The following is a 23,280-nucleotide window of genomic DNA, read 5'->3' as shown; positions in this document are numbered from 1 at the left end:
TTACTTGTAATGAGGAACTATTGGAAACCACTCAAGTGTGTCTACCAAATGGGGGATGGGATAAAGAATTATGTAATAGCCACTCTGTCAAATATTACCTGACATATAAAAAGAATGAGAAATTTTCATGTACTGTCATGCAGAAATTTCCAAGATATAATTAATGTTAAGTGAAAAAGTCAAGTTTCGATATATAGAGTATAATCCCCTACTTTGGTAAAAAATTTTAAAATGTACATACCAAGCAAGTCTCCATATTTCCATCATGTATCATAGAGTAGTAAAAAAAAAAAAGATGTGTTACGATTCTTCAAATGCTTCTCAGTGATTAACTAGAGGTCAGGATGCAGGTTTGGAGACATGTGTGTGACGTGCAGTGAAATAAATTAATGAATTAACTGAGCGATTAAAAATAAAGAAACCAAAACTATCCAGCTCCCCAGCACCAAGCACAGAGCCAGCTGGAAAAGTGCAAAATCAATATTTGCTGATTATAATCATTAACCTCCTGAAGCTGGCTCCTGGAAACTGTTGGATGAGCCCTGGGAGAGCCTTTCTGGGAATTTTTAAAAATTGTAAATCAGATGGTATCACTGCTTTCCAGTGGTCTATTTTTTTAAATAATAAAATCCACTCCATTGCTAAGGGTTTGAACTCTAGGTGATCCGGCCCCCGGCTGCCTCTGGAACTGATTCCCTCAACTCATAACCTTTAGTCCTTCCTCAAAGACCCCCCTCAAAGTTTTCTCACCTCAGGACCTTTGCACGGTTTTCTCTGCTTGGAATTCTCTTTTCATGCCTGATTCTTATTCACCCTTTAGATCTCTGCTTAAATATTCAGACTTTTCCTGACCCAGCTATCTAAATGACACCCCCAGCCTACAATTACTATTAGTTTCCCGTGATATCCTGCTCTTTTCCTATAGTCAAGTTATCACAGGTAGTAATCACATATCTGTCAATCTGTGGGTCTGTACATCTAGACTGTCTGTCTCTCCCATCTGACGCCCTGAGGGTAGGGTCTGGACGGAGGGCTCACAGCTCTGTTCCCAGGGCCTGGTACACCCAAGGTGCACATCAAACATCTGCTCAGGGACCCTGCAGCGTGCCCCACCCACCCCAAAGTGGGGCAGGCCCAGCGCACAACCGGGGCTTGGCCGGAGTAAGGGGCCTTTGGAGAAGTGAGAACTGAGACTAGACGTGTGTTCAGGTGATCTGCGTGACAATGCCTGCTCAGACCCTGGGGTGGGGACCAGCCCTGAGAATACACAGGCCTTCTCCACCTCCTCATCCCAACTCTGTCCCAGCACCCCACCCCAGAACCCAGGACTCCCACAGTGCCCGCTGAGACCCTGAGTGGGCAGCACGTGCTAGCCTCCCCACTTTTTCTGACAGGGGACAGGGGGTGAACAAAGACAGTTTCGAAGAAAATGCCACCGTAGAAAACAATGCAGGGATTGAGTCTCACTTGCTGCCATTTGAAAGGAATGAAAGTGGGATTAACCAAAAAAACAAAACCCAAACCCAAACCCAAACGCAAACCAAACCACTTTACTGTTTTAGACTCTGCCTCAGAAACAATCATCTTATTCTTTTCGGTGTCATAATAAAATTAATGGTTTACCCAGGCGCTTTGTTCTGCACTTGGGCTTGAACAGTGAGCAGAGAGGGGGGTCTCTGGGTAAGGACTTTGCAGCCGCCAAGAAGCACCCCTCCTTTCCTGAGTACTTACTGGGGAGTGCAGTTGGGTGGGTTGTGAGGAAGCCCTGGAACACCCAGTTGGGTGGGCAAAGGGTTAAATCAGCATCAACCAGTGATATTTTCAAGTCAGCTCTTGCCACTCTCCTGCTTGGAAAAAAAATGTTAACTCCTTCCACTACCCTGTAGAACGAATAATGGCCACCAAAAGATATCAGGCCCTATCCCAGAAACTGCAACTTTTACTGTATAAAGAAAAAGGGTCTTTGTAGATTACATTGAAGTTCTTGAGGAGGGCAGACTATCCTGGATTACCTGGTGGGGGGGACCTTAATCCAATCGCAAGTGCCTTGACAAGAGAGAGGCAGAGAGAGATTTGATACAAACAGAAAAGGAGGAAACAGGACTACGGAGGCCGAGGCCGAGACTGAGGTGACGAGGCCACAGGTCAAGGAATGCCAACAGTCACCATGAGAAGCTATAGGATACAGGAACAAATTCTCCCATATGTGCTCCGGAGGCAGCCGTCCTGCTGACCTTGATTTTGACTCAGTGAAACTGATTTCAGACTCTGGCCTCTATCACTGCGAGAGAATGTTTCTATTCTTTTAAGCCATCAAGTTCGGGATAATTTGTTCCAGCAGCCACTGGAACTAATAGAATCGTCTAAATAGCCCTTTGTAACCCAGCCCCTGCCCATGTCTCTCTGCCCCAGCCACCAGGGATCTTCTTTCAAAACTGTCCAGCTTTGCCCAGCCTCAGGGCCTTTGCACTTACTTCTTCCCCCCCAGACCTTCCCAAGGCAGGTCCCTGCTCTGAGTCAGGTATTTGCATGAATGTCAGCTTCTCTGAGAGATCGTCTTTGACCGCTCTATCTAAACATTGCCTCCTAGTCATCTCGGTCACATCTCCCCTATTTTACTTTGGTCCTAGCACTTGTCCCTATCCAAAGTTATTTTTTCTCCCCAGTTTTTACTGCTTGTTACTCCACAAGAAATGGGGACTCAGGAAGGCCTTGTCTGGCCCGTTCCCTGCTCTGTCTCCAGGGCCTGACATACTGCAAGCACGCAGCAAACATTGGTTGGGGAATAAAATGCGTGATCTGTGCATGCCTCTGGCACTTGGGGCGTGTGTGTGTGTGTGTGTGTGTTGTGTGTGTGTGTGTGTGTGTGTTCCAGGGTGCTGGTGGGGCAGTGAAACCGGAACTCCAACATCATTTCCCACCTTCTGAGTGACACCCAGTCCCACTGCGTACCAGGGGCTTCATTTATTCTGCACAACAGCTCCGCGAGGCAGCTCCTTTCATATCCTTACATTACAGCCAAGGAAACGGAGGCTCAGAGATCTTCTAAGTTACTTCTCAGTATGTTCATACGTGAAAAGTACATCACCTGAGTCACAGTTTATACAGACCCTCCCCTGCAGGCTGCTCGGTCTCCCGGGGTGCTGGTCCCGCTTTAAGGAGAGGGCAGAGAGAGGCTCAGGGGCTGGCCAAAGGGCACCCAGCGCCCCAGACACCCAGGAGAGAGCCGGTAGAGGTTACCCGCTGGGAGGGCGCGGAGCAGCGGTGTAAATTCCTAGCAGGCGGCCTTTCCCGGGACAGAACGCGCAGCTACCTAGGATGGTTCTGGCGAGCCATCTCACTAGTTTCCCCGTCTGTAAAGTAGACAGACCTGACTTCACTCGCCTCCAGGCGGGACCTGTCGGCGGCGGCGAGCAAAGGGTTAAAGGGGCGGGTCCGGCGGCGGGGGCGGGGCTGGGGCCAGGGCCGCACCTGGCTGCTCCGGGATCCCTTCCTCAGCACCCCGTTTAGCGCCTGGAGTCGCAGCTGGAGCAGGGTCCCCGGGGAGGAGCGGCGCAGGAGCCGGTGCCCACCGCCAGAGGGGCGGGGACGGCTGCAGGAGCAACCTCGGGGAGGCAAGCGAAGCCACGATGGCCGAGTTTCCGTCTAAAGTGAGCACGCGGACCAGCAGTCCCGCGCAGGGCGCTGGCGTCTCGGTCTCCGCGCTGCGCCCGGACCTGGGCTTCGTGCGCTCCATCCTCGGCGCGCTCATGCTGCTGCAACTGGTGAGCGCGCTTGGGGGCCCGGTGGGGTGGTGGTGGCGCGGGTTCCGGGGTTCCGGGGAGGTCCTCCTTAGCACCCCATACACCACCAGCCCAAGATCACACCCCCGAGATCCCGCTCACCTCGGAAGTCCCCGTTGCTGTCCCTGCGAGCACACGCACCGTGCACCCCTGTTCAGACTCCCCACTCCAACAGCGCCCCACCACCCTCCCGGGTGGTCACCAGGGGCCACCTGCAGAAGCGCTCACGTAAGCCGCAATCACTGCGTAGGACTCAGTCTCTGTCTTTGCAAGGACAGTGTCCCAATCCTCCAGAGGACCCACCCTGAATCGAAGTCCAGTTTCGGCAAACGCTCTCCGCGTGGCTGCACCCCAGCACAGTCCTGGTTGAACTGAGGGGGCCCTTAGACGCGGCCCTATGGGCCCCCGCGCGGGAGCTGGGCCCTTCTGGCTTCCACTGGGTGACCCGCCGGGTTCCAGCCGGTTTGGCCGGCTTAGCGGACCGCGATACCGCGCCCAGCGCTGTGGGGAGTGACTTGTGGGAAGCCAGGGGTAAGACTCCTCTGTCTCCTAGATCCTCTGATCAGCTGCTGTCGGGCCGATGGGAACACCCCTCTCCCCCTTCCCACACACTGGGTGCAGGCCTGGGGGTGTGAGTTTTCTTCCTCTAAAAGAACTTCCTCTTAAGTTCCCCCTCGTGGAAGTCAGGAAGCTGGGTGGCTGCCCCAACAGAGGGCCTGGGCCGTTTTCAGGGGACTAGGGGGGGCCTCCGAGGTGGGCCAGCATCCATTTTCCTTTAGGGCCTCTCCCGCAGCCCCCCTACTGCTGGGTCCTGGCAAGGTTGCCAGGCTCAGTCTGGAAGGAGGGGCCCTCTGAGAACAAACCTTCCTTTTGGCACCCCTCTGCCTCCTGGGTCAGTGCTATCTCTATTTAGGAATTTCTCAATTCTCTCCTTGTGAGCAACTCCGCCCCCACCCCACCCCCGCCCCTTCTGCTCCCCAGCCTCAGATTCTCCTGAAGGGATTTGTTTAAATGTAGAATCTTGGTCCCCACCCCCGGGAAAAAAATGTGGAATTGGAATTTGAATCTCAGGAAGTGCAGCCCAGAAATCTACATCTTTAATTCCTCTCCAGGAATTGTTTTGGAGATGGGGGAGGGGTGGTGGAGGGAGGTAAGGTGTGTGGTCAGGGACTAACTTAAATCTGGAGGGAGGCCTTGTGCTAGGCTCTGGGTGGTGGTGAAGGGCACAGCGGGAAGCAGAAAGGAAGCCCAGGTCCCAGGGGTGTGCAAGGGCAGCGGAGAAGGAGGTCAGTTCTGAGTCCAGGAAGTCTCATGGAGGAGAGGTGGCTTTGGAGCAGGGACTTCGCTGAAATCTGAGGCCTGGTAGGAAAAGGGTGTTCAAAAGGCAGGGTACCTGGCCTGCCCAGCTGGGTAGCTCAGTTGGTTAGAGCATCTTCCCCCTACGCCGAGGTTGCCGGTTCCACTCCTGGTCTGGGCACATACAAGAATCAACCAATGAATGCATCAATAAGTGGAACAACAAATCGATGTCTCCCCCCACTCATCTCTTTCCCTTTCTGTCTCTAAAATCAATATTTAAAAATTTCTAAAAATCTATAAAGGTCAAGGTGCCCTGTGAGCCAAGGCTTGGGGAGCTGGAAAAAAAGGGGGTTGGGGGGGGGTGGCGAGTAGCCAACAGGTTGGTGGAACTGGACCGGAAGCGCTTGTTTCTGGGGTAGCCAGAGATTATGACTGTGTTCGGTGGCAGCCTCAGGAGGTCTGGGAGCCGCAGAGGGGTCTCTGCTGGGTGGGGATGGTGAGGTGGTCCAGTGGGTCCCTAACGGTTTGCTCCTATAGGACCTGAGCATCCGCTCCCTTGGCCTTTGAACAATGAGAATTGGGATAAGTGGAATTAGAGGAATTTGGAATAAGCGGAGCATGCTGCTGTGCCTACAGGGACCTTGGTAGCTTCCTCCAGAGGAGGCCCGTGTCACTGATTTGGGGGTCCCTGTGGGCTCAGCAGACCCGTCCTGAGCATTTGGGTCCCATCACACAGATGTGGATGCCGAGGTCTGGATAGAACATAGTCCAGGAGTGGAGATTGGCACTTGGGTCTTCAGTCTTGTGGGGACTGGCTGTGACTGGGGTGGCCTTCCTCTGCCCTCCCTGTAGTACTTTTGGAGCCGGGAGGATGCAGGTCTCCCATCAGAGTTCTGAAGGCCTGTATCTTTTAGTGTCTTCACCAGTCTACTTCTGGGAGAAGCTGCTTCTGGAGCCGTTTCTCTAGCAACAGGCAGTTCCACCAGGTCTGAGGCAAGAGGGGTTCACGCAACGGGTACCACCATCTTCTGGGAGCCCATTAGGCTCCTGATCCTTTGCCAAGGGCTTTACATAGCCTCTTATTTTCCCCCTTTTACAGGTGAGGAAACTGGGGCTCAGAGGTCAGTTCTTTACAGCCCCCCTTCATAGGGAGCAATGGCCCTGAGCAGACTCTTCTGGCCTGTGTTCCCCACCTCAACACCCACCTTTAGAGAGAGGAAGGAAGGAAAGAGGAAAATCAAGAGAAACATTGGTTTGTTGTTCTCCTTATCTATGCATTGGTTGATTTTTTTTTTTTTAACCTCAAGGTAGAGGTGAGCATACCTTTTCTTTTTATTTATTTTATTTATTTATTTTTATAGAGAGGGGAAAGGAGGGAGAAAGAGAGGGAGAGAACCATCAATGTTTGGTTGCCTATTGTGTGCCCCCAGCTGGGGACCTGGCCTGCAACCCAGGCATGTGCCCTGACTGGGAATCTAACCAGCGACACTTTGGTTTGCAGGCCGGTGCTCAATCCACTGAGCCACACCAGCCAGGGCTGCATTGGTTGATTCTTGTGTGTTCCCCGACTGGGGATCAAACCCACAACCTCGGTGTATTGGGAGAGAGCTCTAACCAGCTGACCTACCGGGCCAGGGCTCCGTGGCGCATGCTCCTCACGAGCACACTCAGCTATGCGCTCCCCAGGGACAGGGTCTGGTGCCGAAGGAAGGGCTGCAGAGAAGAGGTGTAAGTGGGAAAGGGAGAGCGAAGGCTCTGTCAGACCTCCCTGTTTCCCAGGACTGGGTGAAGTGGTCCAGATGTGGGGAGAGGGGAGGGGCGGAGGCAGATGTGCTCTTGGCCTGGTATGAAGTGTGTCCTAAAGAACCAACCTCAGTGTTCACTGATTTATCACAAACACACCCCCACCCCCTCCCAATCTCACCTAGTTCCAAAAAGAAATTAGATGGAATATGATATTAAGCCACATAGGACAGAAGAACACATTTTCTAAAGTTGGTGATGTGTAGAGGGTGGGAGCGAGGGCGATTGACTTAAAGCCAAAAAAGAGATCATTGGACCAGCAATTTGTAAGAAGTTTAAGGCTGTTATTCTTTGTTAAGCTTCCCAGCAGCCTGGGCAAAAAGGGAAATGACGAACTTATGCAGGTAGCAGCTTTAAAAGAGAAGCAAGCAAGTGTGATCTAGAGACAACTCTTCTTTTTTTAAAACTTAATCTCGATTGTATTTTTTTCCATTACCATGAGATGACTCTTGTGATTATAAAAATCTGATGCTACAGATCTTTCCCTGTGTGGCTAGGGGGTGTGTGAATGTTGGGGAGGGTGTGATTAACTTCTGCTTGTGGGTCATCCCAGAGCCTTTATGGAGTAAATATGAAATGGATGCCATGAGCATATGTTTCTTAGTTTTAAAATCCTTCCCAAGTTCTGGGGAGAGAGATGATGCAGCAGCAGGCTCCAGGAGGGTGAGAAACTTGCCCAAGGCCATGCGGTAGAGCGGCAGAGCTGGGATTTGCACTCAGGGCTGCACATTCAAAGCCTGGCTTTAGCTCTGCTTCCTGTTTTTATTGTTTTGTTTTTTTGTTGGGGGATGGGGAAGGGGAGGGACTTCAGGAAGGGAGACTCACAGGAGCCAGGGCCACAAGGGAAGGCTCCCTGACAGAAGTGGGCTCTGAAGGGCTTAGTTATATGGAAGGAAGCAGGCCTAAGGAGGAGCAGAACAGACCATAGCTGATGCAAGAGCATCCCTGAGGCCCAAGATGTAGAAGCCATGTGAATGCCAATGGGGCCATTGTGCTTGGCACCTTCTAGCGTTCCTCTTGTCCTCCCTCCTGGGACCAGGGTGGCACCACAATGCCTGGTTTGCAGGTGAGTAAATGGATCAGAAGCCTCACCTGCATCCGATCACAATGATCCAGCATGGTGATGCTGAGAGTATTGGTGGGAGCACAGGCCTGGAAGCAGAGAGCCTTGAGTTCAAATTCTGACTCTGCCCCTTCCTGGCTGTGTAATCTTGGATAAGTTCCCTAATTTCCCTGAGCCTCTGTTTCCCTGTCTGTAAAATGGTGACTGTGGGAGTGTGGGGACTCTGGAAGGTAATGCCTACAAAGGGATTTACGTGGAGTGCATTGGAATAGAGGGTACTTAGGATTCAGTGCCATAGAATCCTAGGGCTCTTATGCTTGTTACTGGAGGTCCTGTGAGCTTGCATGCTTCCAGGGACAGGGAGCTCAGTCCCTCTCAAGGTGGCCTGCTCCATGCTGGTTCACCTGGGAAAGTTAGAAAGTTCTTCCTCCTGGTGACCCTGGCTCTGTCTTCCGCCCCAGCAGGCAGGCCAGCTCCTCTCCAGGTGGGGGGGGGGGGCAGGGCAGGGCCTGAAGGTCAACTCTGACCTCCAGGAAGAGGCTGCCTAGATGAGGTTCAGGTCTGAGGGGTGTGAGCAGAGGTTGGTTGCGTTGGGACTTCCGTACTGGCATCTCCCCAGGCTTTCCTTATCTCTGAAATTTGTGGGTTCAGTCTCCTCAGGGCAGCATTCCAGGCCCTGCATTCTCAAGTTCGCTTCCTCCAACACAGAGCAAACCAGGGCTTTGTATTGTGAGCTCCGCCCATCTCCCCACTTGTGCGGGGAGGGTGTTGACTGCTTGGAATTAATTTATAATTATGTAATCAATATATGAACACATTCTCCTTAAAAAATGATAACCTATTACAGATGAGGCTACAGTTATTGAATCACCTGCCTCTCTCCCCAAGGGGAACCATCATTTTGGGGTGTTTGCAGTTCTTTTTCCTGTGCATAAAAAAAAAAAAAAAAAAAAAAACTTTGATGGTTTTATTCTATATCCTTTGTTTAGGAAGTTGCTTTTCTCACACCCAATGCACCTGCCATCCCTTCAGGCCCTACAGAGCTGTCGCCCTCCCTTTTTAACTCTTTCAGGGTATCCCATAGCGTCACGGTAGCCCCCTCTCAGTTAGCCATCTCTCTTCTGATGGACCCATTTAACATTGTTTTATTGTTTGGAAAAAATGATGGCCATACCACAAAACATTCAAGTGGTACAAAGAGCTGTCAACAGAAATATAGTCTTTCTTGTCTCCGACCAGGCCCGCCAGGCAGCCGCCCTCCCGTGGGTCGTGTCCCGGGGCCAGTCGGAAAGTATTTCTACACAGGACCCCATCCTCGCTTAGAAAAGCACCGAGGGGAGCCCTGCTGCAGGGGCCCGGCCACGCCGCCTCCCCCTCGGCGATGCACCTACGATGTTCCATGTCAGTGCGCATCGAGCTGCATGTGTCCTTTTTCTAGTCCTTTACTTACTTAATCTCTTTAATAAGTAATATATTGACAATGCTGCGGAATCAGATGAAGTGGGAAAGAGCACAGTGGGGAAAAAAAATCTCTGTCCCTTTTGGTTAGAGTTGATCCACTCTTCCTAGTTTCCCAGATACCATTTTTTTCTTCTAAATTTTATTTATTGATTTTAGAGAGAGAAAAGAGACAGAGCGTGAGAGAGAGGGAGAAAGAAAAAGACATCGATTTGTTGTTCCACTTATTGATGCACTCGGTAGTTGATTCTTGTATGTGCCCGGACCGGGGCTCAAACCCACAACCTTGTGTATCGGGACAGAGCTCTAACCAGCCGAGCTACCTGGCCAGGGCTCCAGTTTGTTTTGAAGGAGATCTGTGCAAAAGTGGCTGTAGATTCCTACCTCTCCCTATTTTACCCAAGGGATATGGTCTGTCCACGTCCTTCTGCCCCCTTTTCACTTAAAAATGTGTCTTGGCGGTCCTTTGGTCTCAGCCTGTGGGGTGTCATGGCTTTGGTAGGGGCCCATGGCAGCTGCGGTGTGACACTTGGGGTTTCCTTCTGTTGGTGCACAAGCCACCGCGCTCACCTGTGCAGTGCGTTTCTGGAAGTGGGCCGCTGGCTCGGGTGTGCGCGTTCTGGATTTTGATAGAGATGGACAAATGCCCTCCATAGGGGTCCCACCCCCCCACACCCCAGTGTACCTCCTGGTAGAGTGCCTGTCCCCACGGTCTCAGCACCAGGGTGGATTAACACACCTCTTCCTGTGCCCCAGTCGGAGAGGCCAGATGGCCGGTCACGTAGCATCATTCTGTAGTTCTCTTATGACTGAGCGAGGCTGACCTTTTAAAATATGTTTAAGAGCCCCTGTCTTTCCTTGTCTGTCTGTAGTCCTTCCCCATCTGACAGAGTTGTGGGTCCTAGTCGTTTGGTTTTGACTTTGCACGTGGTGCTTTTGTGCCACAGGCTTTTGCTTCTATGTTGCTGAATTTCTTTTTTTTCTTTCTCGTTTCTGGAAATTGACTCCGAATTAGGACTCTCCCACTCTGAGGTAATAGACCAGTTTTGTGTAGAACTGGGAGAGCGTCATTGTCACCCACAGTCTGTCATACTCCTGAAAGCGGACTAGAGGAGACAGCCTCAGGTTGCTGCTAAAGCACCTTTAATACCTTCCCATTCCTCCACCCCTTTTAAAAATGGGGAGCTCTGGACCCTGGCAGACAACTAACTGTATCTGTCTAGGGTAGAGTGACATTGTTATATATTTGCTGTACTTAATTTTACAGTCGGCTTCTATTGTGGTAAATAATGCAGGTTTCCCACTTCTTTTGTGATTTAAAAGTTTCCTTTTAAAATAATTGATTCATTTGGGTGATACATATACATTCCTCAGAGAGGACTGGTTAAATAATGATACATTTGTGCAGTGACGAAAAGATAACATGCTACCCCTCGAAGAAGAGAGTAAGGCAGCTCCATAGGAACAACCGTCGGGCTCCACGGTTCAACTGTGTATTGATGACTACCATTTGTATGGGAGAAATGCGCACAGACTATATGCAGATGCATCCGTCTGACACGTGTGTATATGTATGTTACACAGTTTCTGGAGAGGCATGTGAGAAACCACTCTTGGTTGCCCCAGGGGAAGGGAGGTACATGACATGATATCTACCATGTGATATATATTATGTATTTCAAAAATAAATAAAATAACTTATCAACAAATCTTTCAAGGAAGTGAAAATTGAGTAAAAAATATTTCTGGTAGTTTGTAAGTACTGAAAAAGTTAGGAAGGTGGCACTTGAAAGTCCCTCAGGCCCAGAGAGGGGCAGGCAGTTTCCCAGGATCACACAGTGGCAAGCCATAGTCCCAAATTCAGGGTTGCTGGGTGACCTGGGGCCGTTTTCTTAGTCACCTGTAGGTGGAAGGGGGACATGGCCCGCCGGTGGGGGTCAGGTAAGGGCTGGGAAGCTGTCCGCACGTGGTGGGCAGTTGCTGTTTCCATACGTGTGGCAGGGCCAGGTGTTGGTCACTCCTTGTCAGCTGGCGAGGCGTTTGGGACAATTCAGTGAGGACCAGGTCGCGATGTCCTGCTCATAGATGGTTGAGGGGAACTGCGGGGGTCCACCCTGGTCCCCATGGTGAACAGGAACCTGATTGCGGGCAGGGGGTGTTTTTCTTGGCAGCCCAGTGAGCCCCACCCTGGATACTCGCAGATTCTTTGCTGTTGGGCTGGGTTGGTCCCTCCTGTTTGCCCAAGGGGGAGAGGCCAGGGTGACACCCCGGGGTCTCACAGAGAAGGGAGGGCAGGAAGGCAAGTGCCAAAGGTCAGGCAGGGCCCAGTGTAGGAGCTGCTAGGCAACAGACCTGGGCCTGTTCTGGGACATTCCAGCTTTAATACGGGGGTCGGAGAAGGGGCTTGTCAGACACCAGATAACCTGCCACCCTGTGTGAAGGCAGCAGGGTGGGGTCACCTGCCTCTCCTTGAAGTTAAGATGGACTCATCCCCAAACATTCATGCCCGAGCCAGGACTAGAGCCAGTGTCTCAGGAAGAGGTGGGGAATAGAGGAGAGCCTCACAGTAGGCCGCCCAGTCGTTCCCCAGCGGGCAGGCCGGGCCGCATGCTCCCAACAGCCAGCTTTCTCTGGGGGGCTGATGGCAGGAGGGGCCCTGCTTGGGGGGCTGGTAGTACCTCTGCCCAGAGTTCCCTCTGATCAGAGTTCAGGGTCAGCCCTTGCCCTTCTCTGTTCTCGCCTCCAGGGCAGCAATGCTCCCGCCAAACAAATCAGTCTCCAGGGCAGTGTCCCTCCATCCCAGGACTCGGAGGTCTGTCCTATGGGCATCTCCACCTGCTGGGCCACAGCACTGCCTGGTTCAGGTCCAAATCTTCCAGGGGCCTTGGTTTCCTCATCTGTAACATGGTCCAGGTGCTGTACTGAGAGTGCTGGGCTCAGGGAGAAAGACTCTGGTGGGAGGGGTGCAATAATGGCACCTGGCAGGGTGAGCGAGGGCACTGGGGCTGGACATGACCTGGGGCTTTACAAGAAGGAGGCCAAGGCCTTCCTGGCAAGGCTCTGCGTGGCTTGTTGGCATGTAGGTGGGGTGGCCTGGGGACCCCTGATGGACTGGGAGGGAAGGAGGGAGGGAGGGAGGGAGGGAGGGGAGAAGGGACGGGTAGGTGAGGTCTAAATTTCAGGGACCTTACCAAAGAACATTGCCACTTGCTCTGGGAGCCAGGAGAGGCCTTGGGGATGTGACTCAAGGGGGCACCTGCTTTCACACCCCTGGGGGCCATCTGTGGGTGGGGACCTGCTTGGTCTCTGGCCCCAGAGTGCTGAGTGGGAACGCAGGTGGGAGGGAAAGCAGGAGGCAGTTTGAGCATCATGTTGGGAAGATTTTTCTAAAGGCCTGAGGGAGACCACGAAGGAACAGTGGCAGGGGGCTCCTTGACATGCAGGGGCTGGACAACCTCGTTAGGGGTCTCTAGGGGTGGCCGGGCTGTGGGGGGGGGGGGGGCAGTATGTAGGAAACTTGTCTATCTCTGTGAATTTAAAAAATGTAGTTCTGAATCCTGGGACTCAGGAATAACTGGCGATGTGATGAAGGCCACCTTTGGAAAGCCCTGGAGGTCACCCATGGTCATCTCCTTCCCTGTGACGCTGGGAGCTCTGTGGGGCAGGGACCCTGGCTGCCTTCCCTGCTGTCCAAGGCACAGAGCGGCCCTCTGAAGAGTTTGTTCAATGACTGGACTCATTTATTCGATTTGTTAACTCACACCGACTTTTCAGATGATGAGAGCGAGGCTGCAGGGCTGGATGCCGCCCCCGGGCCCCGCAGCAGGCTCTGTGGGGCTCGGAACCTGCTCTCCCAGTTAATCTAAGGCTCCCAGTGCGCAGAGTGGGAATTCCGAGCAGCCTGCCCCGCAGGCCTGGCCCTCTGCGCAGGGAGGGAGGGGGTGGCGTGTGGAGTTGTTGTGGCCAGCTCAGGCGCCTGGAGCCTCTGTCCCCTGCGCCTTTGTCTCCTGGGACACAATAGGTGGCTTTTTGTCCCCATAAAGTCCCTTTCACTATCGGGAGAAGGGCCAGGGCGGGGGTGGAGGCTGGGCCTGGTCAGGCCAAGTTCTGAGTGTCCTCAGATGTCCAGATGTGTCCCTGCGAGGGGGAACCCCGGGAAAGGGTTCGCGTCATTGGCCTGGGCCTCAGTTTCCCGGATGGTGCAGTGGGGGGAGGAAGTCCTGGGGGCTGGTGGGCGAGCCTTGCCCTTGCACTTTTCTAAAAGATTTGGTTTCGTTTTTAATGTTTAAAAAACTGAGGATTTCACACAGAAAGTCAGGTTTCCAGTGCCTCTGGAAAAGTTAGACATCCTGGCTGCCTCAGGCCTGCGTTCCCTCATTCACCACAGCCCGCTCTCAGCTCTGCAGACCCCACCTGGGCTCCCCCCCACCCTTTGTCATCTCTGTCACCTGCCTGCCTGGCAGCTGCTGAGTTGAAAATCCCAGGGTCCGCCTCCAGGCTCTGAGGTGCTGCCCTCTCTCTGGGGTTTACTCCCTCTGACCATATAACTACCCTCCTAGCCACTTGCCACTCATGACCACACAGCTTTTAACTAGCCCTTTATTTTATCTGCACAGCACCCCTGTCAGGTGACCAGGGTGGGCATACTCTCCCCAACCTCCTCACGTGTCAGATGAAGAGACAGACCAGAAAGGGTAGGCAGCTCCCCCAATGCCACACAGCAAATCTAATACAAGAGTCTTACCCAACCGTGGAGGTGGGGAGGATTTAAGGGAGACTTGGGGTTTTGACCCTCTTTGGGCAGGAGATGGGGTAGCTTGGCTCTCATGGGTTGGTGGGAGAGATGGCTTTGGGCCACGCTGGAGGAGGCCTGTGCAGAGGAGCGTCAGGCCTCAGACTGAGGGGAGCCTTGGAGAACATGGTACAGAGGGGAAGACTGAGGGCTAACGGGGCAATGCGGTCGCTCAGGGACCCTCAGCCTACGAGGAGCAGGAGTGCAGCATCCCACAGCTGGGCTGGGAGGGCTTCTGGGGCCTCCCCTTCAGATTAGTCCATCTGCCTTTTCTGACAGATGGGTGGGGCCCACACTGGCAGAGGGCCCTTATCTGCCAGGCGCTGTGCCTGGTGCTTAAGTTTAGATACCTGAATTATGTCACCCAGGCGTCACACCCTTAGGCCTACATGCTATAAGAACCAAGGACACTGGGCGCAGAGAATGAACTGGAAAAGCCACATTCTCACCTCTCAGAGGGATAGCGATGGTAGAACGTGTACTGAGTGTTAAGTCTATGTTGGGTGCTGGTCTGAGTACCTCATACATGGGGCGGGCAAAAGGAGGTTTCCGGTTGCATTGTGACACTCTTTTGAGTTACTAAAGCTATTGTAATACTCATAACCTGCATGTCTGTGTCCAGTTTCCTTCTAAGGACACCAGTCACTGGATTAGGGCCACTCTAAACAAGGAATGCTTCTCGGTTTGCTGTCTGTGACGATTCTCTCTCCACTCTGATCCCGCAGGTGATTTTAACCAAAATCTCTCTGTTAGCCAGTTGTTTAGAAATTCTTTTGGAGGTGCAAAGGTCCTAGGGCATATGTGAATATGTCTTTTTTGACAGTCCTCGTTTAAACAGAAAATTCCTAACCTGAAATCTTTAGGCTTTCAGAAAAAAAGAGGCCTGCATGTTTGAGTGGGGTCTCCGTGGTGCCCTGGGTGGGGGTGGGGTGCTGCCTTCAGATTCCTGGGGCTGTGACAGAGGAGATGAAGGGTGGGGGAGGGGGAGCCAGTCAGTCTGGTTCAGATGGAGGAACGGACCTTCCTTGTTCTAGCGCAGAAACCGAGGTGGCTCCGTGGGCTCAGGGCCAGGGCAGCAAGGCCAGAAGGAAAACCAGAAATTCCCTCTGCAAATCCAGCAGCACCATCTCCCAGAGGCCGGCCCGTTCATCTGGAAACCAGGGCCGGGCTGGGGTGGGGGAGCCTGGGCGCCAGCTGGCCTGGCCCTCGGAGCCCGCTGAAGTGTCCTCATTTTGCACACATCACTGAGTAGCTCTCAGTGGCCCAGGTTCCCCAGGAAGACAGATTTGGGTTCAAATCCTGCCCTGCCCTTTACCCATGGGCGACCAAGAGTAACTACCAGCACATGTCCCTCAGCGCTGTTGTGAAGTGGGGATCATAAATAGCACTGACTGATGAGGGGCCTGTGGGGGAACCCATGGGGAGCCTCCATCAAAGGGGAGGTGCCGGCCGGAGGCCCGGCCCAGAGCGGTGGGAGGGCGTCGGTGGTTTTGGTGACCAGGGCTATGAGTAATAGTGCCTGTAATGACGGGTGTCCGTGAGTGTAAACCTGGACTGGCCTTTTCTTCAGTTTCAGTCCACTGCATTGTCTACCTTCCCTTCGGGTAGTTGGAGCCAGGCAACACGATGGCACGGTCCCTTAAGGACGCTGCTCTAAGTGAAAAGAGAATCGTTCGTCCCTGCCCTGCCCAGGTCTCTCCCGGGAGGGTCCTGGGACATGTTGCTTCAGGGGTGCCTGTTTCGGTCAGGGTGCCCTGAAGATGGGGGCAGAAGGTGCAGGAGGAACCCTGTGCTCAGACCCCCTGGCTCTGGGTCTTCATGGGTAAGGGCTCTGTCCCCAGCTTGTGTGACTGCCGCCAAGGCTCTGCTACCTGGGCCACCTTCCTCACCTGCAAAGTGGGACCCCCCAGGCCACTGCCTGCCTGTTTATGCTGGTGAGGGGGCAGTTTCCTCTCTAAGTACACAGCACCCATGCAGGGTGGGCTTTGACCCGTTTCACAGATAAGGGAAACTGAGGCCCATTTGTTCCTGAGCACACATTTATTGAGCAGGTATTATATGCTGGGCACTGTTGGGCAGCGAACAAAACAGGATCCCTCAGGGACCTGCGTCGCAGTGGGTGGGCCTCACAAGAGCTGCCCAGGTGAGCCCGCGGAGAGGGGAAGGTGCTCGCCCAGGGTCACACAGCACAGGCAGGCTGTGGACACCCAGGCCTAGGGCTCCGCGCCCCCTTCCCAGTGGTGCAGGAAGAGAAGCTGCACCTTCCGCAGCCGCGTAGGGGAGGGGCGGGAAGACGAGAAAGAAAGGTTGTCAGGGAAGCTGCTGGACTCCTGGCCTCTCAGCTAAGGCCGTTCTTGTCCTGACCCCACAGGGAGGGCGATCTCTGCAGAAACCTCCCTTTGGGTCTTGGCGGGGTGCTCCGGGCGGGGTGTCTGGCAGGATCCAGCCCTGGCTGTCCTCTGGGGCGTGGGCCCAGGGGTGAGTGCCAGCTCTCTCGTGTCTGCTCCTGGAGCTGGCCACAGCCCATCAACTGGTGTGAGTGGCCAGGGGGAGTTTTTGTCCCCCAAAACCAGCAGCCAAAGGTGGGTCTTGCTCCTGAGTGGCTTTTCTGTAATCTGATAGTTGGCTCACCTCGGGCTGTCACCGTGAGTGTTGGTACCACACGCCTGGGCACTGCTCTTCCTGTGGGTCTTCCTCAGCCAAAAGCCCCAGGGGAGACCCTCCCTCCCCTCAGGGGCCTGGCCGAGTCAGGACTAGCTGCCCAGGGATTCCAGAGAATGTCCCTGTGGAGGGGGGAGGGCGGGGGGGGGGCCAGGACAGCCGCACGGTCGGAACTGCGTGCGGGCCCCCCCGACCCTCCTGCCTCAGTTGGCCCTGTGCTGGGCCCACCGTGCCCTGTCCCCCCGGGGGGCCCCACAAAAGCTGTGTAGAAGGCCCTGCAGCCTGGAGGGCTGGGGCGGGCCCAGCGGACCTGCTGGGAATAATAAAAGCAAACACTCCGTGATCCTGGAGTCCATGAACTCCTGGTCTTTAATGCAGCCCGGTGGTGTAGGCGTGGTCATTACACTCACCTGACAGGTGACGGCGGAAGCACAGAGAGCGTGTGCACGTTTCCCCAGGGGTGCTGGGCTGCTGGGGGCGGGGTGCGTTTCTAACCGGTGCGCACAGTCTGCCGGGATGCTAGGGCCCCGCTGCCATGTGGGAACAGGACAAACAACTTGGCTTCTCTGAGTTCTAGTTTCCCCTGCCAGGCGGGGACAGTAACGCCTGTACAGAGGGGCCCTTAGGAGAGGCAGGGCTGGTGGGATGGACAGGGTTCGGTGGGGCGCCAGGTGGCGCTGACCCAGAGGACGCACACAGGCTGTTCGCTTTCCCACCTCTGGGAGTTTGTCTGTCCCTCAGGGATGTGCTGGTGACTTCATTGTTCTTTCAGAAGCTTTTACTAACCCCCTGGCAGGGCCCAGGGCCCGTCCTGGGTGCTTGAGCGCAGCTGTGAGTGAGACAGTCGGCCCGCCCTTGGGGAACCCGCAGTACTGCGAAGGAGACAGAACACTGGCCCTGGGTGGGGGGCAGTGCTCGGTTCTGGAATCCAGGTTGGAGGAGTGGGGAACCTGGAACGCGTCACATGTCAGCTGCGACCTGAAGGGGAGCTGCCAGGCCCGGGGCTGGCCCGCAGTGGTGTGCAGGAGCCCACGGACTGCTGCTTGACTAAATGGAAATGTGAGGGAGCCCGATGGCGTGAAGCCGGGGGACTCTGCTCTGTGGCCTGCAGCCTGGGTGCTGGGGGCTCTGGGTGACTCCAGCCCTGTCCCTTTCCTCCAGGCGCTGGGGCTCCTGGTGTGGGCCCTGATCGCTGACACCCCATACCACCTGTACCCAGCCTATGGCTGGGTGATGTTCGTCGCTGTCTTCCTCTGGCTGGTGACAATCGTCTTCTTCGTCCTCTACCTGTTTCAGCTGCACATGAAGTTGTACATGGTGCCCTGGCCACTGGTGGTGAGTCTGGGTGGGGGTGCTGGGGGTGCTTCCAGGCTGAGTCCTCTTCCTCAAGAGGGGGGCGGGGGGAGCTGTGACAGTGGGACCTCCCCTAAACGAGAAGTGGCCGGGAGCGTGAGCCAGGGAGCACATGGGCTTGACTTTCCCCGGGGAAGGGAGAAGTGAGGGGCTGTGGGACACTGGAAGCCATTTGGAGTCTTGAAAGTATTTTTCATGTCTGGGGGCAGTTGGGGTTTGAACCTGTGCTGCAGAGGGTCTCTGGAGGCCAGGCTGGCTGCAGGGATACCCAGCCCGGGGCCGTCCACGCGCTGCCCCCTGGGTGAAGCCCCTGCCGCAGGAGAGGGTGGCGTCCCACGTTTCCCCAGGTCAGTCTCCTCAGGACCAGAAGCATCCATAGGAAGTACCCGGGCCAGACACAGAGAAAGTGATGCGGTTTTTTCTCTGACCCGGAAAACCCCCGCAGCTGGGGTCTGAGGCTTTCAGTGAGCAGAGAGAGGCACATGATTGTAAGACTAGCAAGGCTGGGACTAGGCAGCATTGTTTGGGATTCAATGACTTTTTTAAACCGAGGAAACGTGAGTCATCCTCAAGACAGAACGGGTTTGTTAGATCTTGACATCACTGGCAGGGGCCAGGTGGCGTTTGCAGCGGGTGCTGGGCTTGGAGGGAAGATCCCGGGGTGGGGAGGGGCGGCCTGACTTCATGGCTGGGGTCCAGCCCCGCCCCCCGTCTCGGGGGTGGAGGGGCCTAGGTGTCTCCAGCCCCAGCTGCTGCTGTCAGGGGCCCCTGGCCCAGGCCGTGACAGTGGGCCTGCGTCCTCTATGCTTCTGACCTTTCAGCAGGTGGCTGGGGGGAGTGCCTGCATCTACAGAGGGCTGGACTGGGACGGCCAAGTTGGAGGTTTTCTGCGATGGGGGCTACAAGCCCCCACAGGGCAGGCAAGATATGTGAAGTGGGTCGGGGGTGGTGGTGGTCTGGAGAGCCCAGAACCCAGCGGCCCACAGGGAGCCGCCTCTACTCCCCAGTGGGAAAGCAGGCCCCTTGGTGCCGAGCCTTCTGGTATTTTAGGATTGATAGATTTTAGTGAAATCTCAGGTTTCCATATGAAATCTAATTTTACAGTGTTGGTAATTTAAAAAATAATCTATGGCAGGAACCCAACATGTCTGAGGGCCACCAGTTTGCAGTCTGTTAAGACTACTCACTGGCTCCTGGGGACAAGCCTTGGAGCAATGGTGCCCGGGCCTGGTTATCAGCTCAGGTCCTTCCTGCCAGTCTGGTTCAGGATCCTGCTGGGTCCTGACCCTGGTGTCTGATGTGGGGCCTAGGGTGGGCCAAAAGGTAGACAGATTCCTCCCACTGGGGGCAGAGTGGGATGTGAGGCCACCCCCCGCCCCCGCCCCCAGAAGAGGGCCTGGGCTTGGCCCTGAGCGGACAGAGGAGTGGCCTGGAGTTCTTCAGCTGCTGAGCTCAGAGCCAGGCTCCATTAGTCTCTTGCCACGGGGAATGGGTTCTACCTGGGGGCGTGTCACTGTCCTGCACCAGCTCACTGTGGGCCTTCTCATGATTTCCCCTCCCCTCAGCCTTGGCTGCTGGTGCCCCTGCTCAGATGGCCTCCGGGCAGAGCACGTGTGGACTGCTGCCTCCATCCCCATGGGATGAGAGAAGGGAGCCCATCCTGGCTGCTAAGGGGGTTGCTGGTGGGAACCAGGAGGTTCTGGTTTCCATGAGTCTCATGTCTTAAGCCTGTTCTTCCTTCTCCCACCCCCCCAGTTAATGATATTTAACATGGGTGCCACTGTTCTCTACATCACGGCCTTCATCACCTGTTCCGCCGCGGTTGAGCAGACATCCCTGAAGGGCACCCGGCCGTATAACCAGCGTGCAGCTGCCTCCGTGAGTATGGGTCCCTGGCAGGGCCAGGGGACTGGCCAAAGCAAGGGCTGTGCCCTGGACTCCCGGTGCCTCCTGGTCTGAGGCCAGGCACCTGCCACCTCCCACGTTCTCCTCACTCTCAGCAGGTCCCAGGGGAGCCAAGCTGACTTTCAGTCTTCCACAGTTAACAGTAAGACCCTAAAGAACCACAGTGCTTGGGAAGCACCCTGTGGCGAACGGGAGTTCTGGGCTAACTTGAACTTGGCTATAAATCAAACCTGGTGCACTGACTTAGGGTCATAGGCCCCCTTGGAGGAACTGTTAAAAACTATCCCCACATCCCTCCCTTGAAAAGGGCACATGCAAAAACCTTTTGGTTTAGACCTTTGGGGGGGTTCATAGGCTCTCCCATGAAGCCCAAACGTGGGCTGTGTCCTGCAGCCCGCGAGCAGCAGTCTCTCCACGAGGCCCTGCGCAGACATTGCCTCGCACGGCAGAGACTGCCAGGCCCATCTGACAGGCACGAACACGGAGGCTCAGAGAGGCAGCGCACTTCAACGAAGTCCAGGGCAGGGCAGTGTCTAGACCGGGACTTGAGCGTCCTCCATCTTCCTGGTGAGGATGGTTTTGACATCAGTGAACTCAGGCACTGAAACAGACATGGGGTTTCTGGAGGCAGCCTTTGGTGAACAGGTTCCAGAAGATTCCTAGGGTAGCTCTGGAATGTTGCCTTTTTAAAATGAGCTCCCTGGTGTGTCTGAAGTTGCTCCTGCCCCTCAGCCACTCTTGCTAGCACCCTGTCCGGGTGTCCTGATCACGTGTCTTGCCTGCACAGTCAATGGCGCCCCTGGTAGGATGTAATGTCGGCACCCATGAGACCCCAGCAACGCGTGTCCAATGAGTGTATGAGTTGGTGTGGCTGCCAGAGCAACTAGTCCCAGCTAATTGAGGGGCCCCAGGTTTCCCTGTACTGGTCCCAGGCCGTCCACTCCACGTCACTGTCACCACCCCCCACCCTGTGCCACACTGCAGACGACTTAGCTTCGGTGTCTTCTCTCCTCTTCCAGTTCTTTGCGTGCTTAGTGATGATTGCCTACGGAGTGAGCGCTTTCTTCAGCTTCCAGGCCTGGCGAGGAGTGGGCAGCAATGCAGCCACCAGTCAGATGGCTGGCGGCTATGCCTGAACACCAGGGCCAAGGCCCACCGTGGGGCTGAAGGTTGCGGCCGCGTCCCAGTGCAGGGTGGCCCTGTGGGTCAGCCCAGAAGGGACTACACTTGCTCCTCTCTGACCACCAGACTTGGGCTCACCCATCACTCCTAAGGAATCAGGAGCCTTCCTCTGGCTTGGCCCAAGTCAGCACGTGCACAGGTTGGAAAGAGGCCCACAGCCGAGACCTCCTCTTCCTCCAAATCCCCCTTATTCAGCAGAAGGTGACGGGGGATACGGGGCTCACTGTCTCTGCTTTGTCTTTAGAGGACTTCAACGTCCAAGGCAGGGCTCAGCCTTCTCACCAGCACTAAATACACTAACAAGGACTCAGACCTGTAGCCCCTGACCGACCATAGAATAAGCCTAACAAGCAATGTGTATTTTTCTTCATCATAGTCTTTGTTCGAGGAGTGCTGAGCAAGCTCATGAAACCATTCTGATTCCGTAAAACACAATTCTGACCTGACCCTCCCCCAGACCAACATGTCACCTGTAGGGAGACATTTCTGACAGCATGGTCTTCCTTTCCTGTATCTCAAACATACCATTATTGAAAGCAAATTGGTTTTAAGCAACTTCTCAATGATGAAAGCCTATCTCAGGCCCTTTCTGTAACAGTCCCTTTGGGAGAAGCTAAACGTCAGAACCAGCCCCTTTCCTGACACTGTTGATTAGACACGTGGGACGTGAAGGAGGAAGGGCATAAAGATCCTCCTTGGTGAGTTGTCGGGTGCTTGGTGGTGACCACTGTATTCAGTTTTTTTGTGCTTTGTTTTTTTACAAAAATAAAGATGAACGAACTTATTTGAAAAGGTGTTGTGGAATTATGGTTTGGGTTCTTATAAACTCCAGGAAGCTGCAGGGTAAGAGAATACAAAGGTTCCCAATGTTCGTGATGGGGCCATACCTGTTCTGGAGTCACTCGGCACCCTCAGCTACTTCTGTGACCTGAGCTAGGCCGACCAACTTCCTGCCTGCTGTGCCTGGGACAGGTCCGGCTTATGCCTTCTGTCCTGGTGTCAACTTGATAGCATCCCATTTTATTCTCAAAAGGGTCTCAGTTTAACAATAAACCACTGAGTCACCCTAGCTTTAGGCAAGTTTGGTCATCGTGTTGAACTTCAGGTTGCTGTAATGTCGCCTTCTTGAACGTTTATGAAGTTCAGAGGTAAGTGGCCATGCTTGATGAACAGAGCTGGGGCAGTGGGGCAGGGTGCGGGGGGTCCTCCTGAGCTCATTTCTACTGCCACAGAGCAACATGCTGTGAATAATGAGTCAAAGGCACTCTGGGCACCCCTTGGTCCTGTTTTGAAAAACTGGGAACAATTAAAACATAACTAGACTCACAGCGCTGTGGATGAGCTGCTCCATCACGAAGGGACGGGGGACTGAGTCGGCTACCCATGTCCCAGTTCACGTCTGTTGTCCTGGTGTAAACATTAACAGCAATCCTTCTCACCCTTGAATGTCTCAGAATAAATAATAGTCATGCCAGGATTAAGCCATGAGAGTTTAGTTTCTTTTCAGGCTTAAGAGAGAACAAAATCTTAGGCATGTCTTACAGCCTATTTCAGGGGAGAGTAAACCTGCTTAGGGAAGCCACAGCCTTTGGTTCGGGGTAATGAGTCTGACCCTTAGACCCCGAGGTTTGGGTGAATCTTGTTTCCCATAGGCGAGAAGGGGTAGGAGATGGGAATGTAGCTGTCCCCCGAGGCAAGGGCAGAATGTCAGGCTGCTTCCTCCCGGGCCTGGCCGGAGCCCCGGGTGGCAAATGATTTCTCCTTAAACCAAAACAAGCTTGCTTGTTTCTTTCTCTGAGTGGAGAACAATGTAAAAGAGCCATTTGCCTTTCTTCTCATTCTTTCTTCATAATTCTACCTCTAGACTTGCCCACCTGCCTTTGCCCAACCGGGTGAACTGACAGTCGAGTGCTGCCTCTGTGCCCAGCCTGCACCGGGCAGCCCCACTGACGGAGAAGGAAAAGCAAGCCCAGGTGAGGGCG

General features: G+C 54.4%; 1 protein-coding gene across 1 annotated transcript; it reads left to right on the top strand.

The window, feature by feature from the left end:
- The first annotated feature begins 3,509 nt into the window (after positions 1 to 3,509).
- On the top strand, positions 3,510 to 22,090 carry PLLP (plasmolipin). The gene is made up of 4 exons (XM_090260012.1): positions 3,510 to 3,764; positions 18,020 to 18,193; positions 19,967 to 20,089; positions 21,136 to 22,090. Exons 1-4 carry the CDS (start codon positions 3,630 to 3,632, stop codon positions 21,250 to 21,252), a joined length of 549 nt encoding a protein of 182 aa, XP_090116138.1. The 5' UTR covers positions 3,510 to 3,629; the 3' UTR covers positions 21,253 to 22,090.
- The last annotated feature ends 1,190 nt before the right edge of the window (positions 22,091 to 23,280 follow it).

Source organism: Furipterus horrens, unplaced genomic scaffold (assembly GCF_987537825.1).
Source record: "Furipterus horrens unplaced genomic scaffold, mFurHor1.1.pri manual_scaffold_13, whole genome shotgun sequence".
NCBI classification, from domain to species: Eukaryota; Metazoa; Chordata; class Mammalia; order Chiroptera; family Furipteridae; genus Furipterus; species Furipterus horrens.
This window is presented reverse-complemented; position numbering and strand designations above follow the sequence as displayed.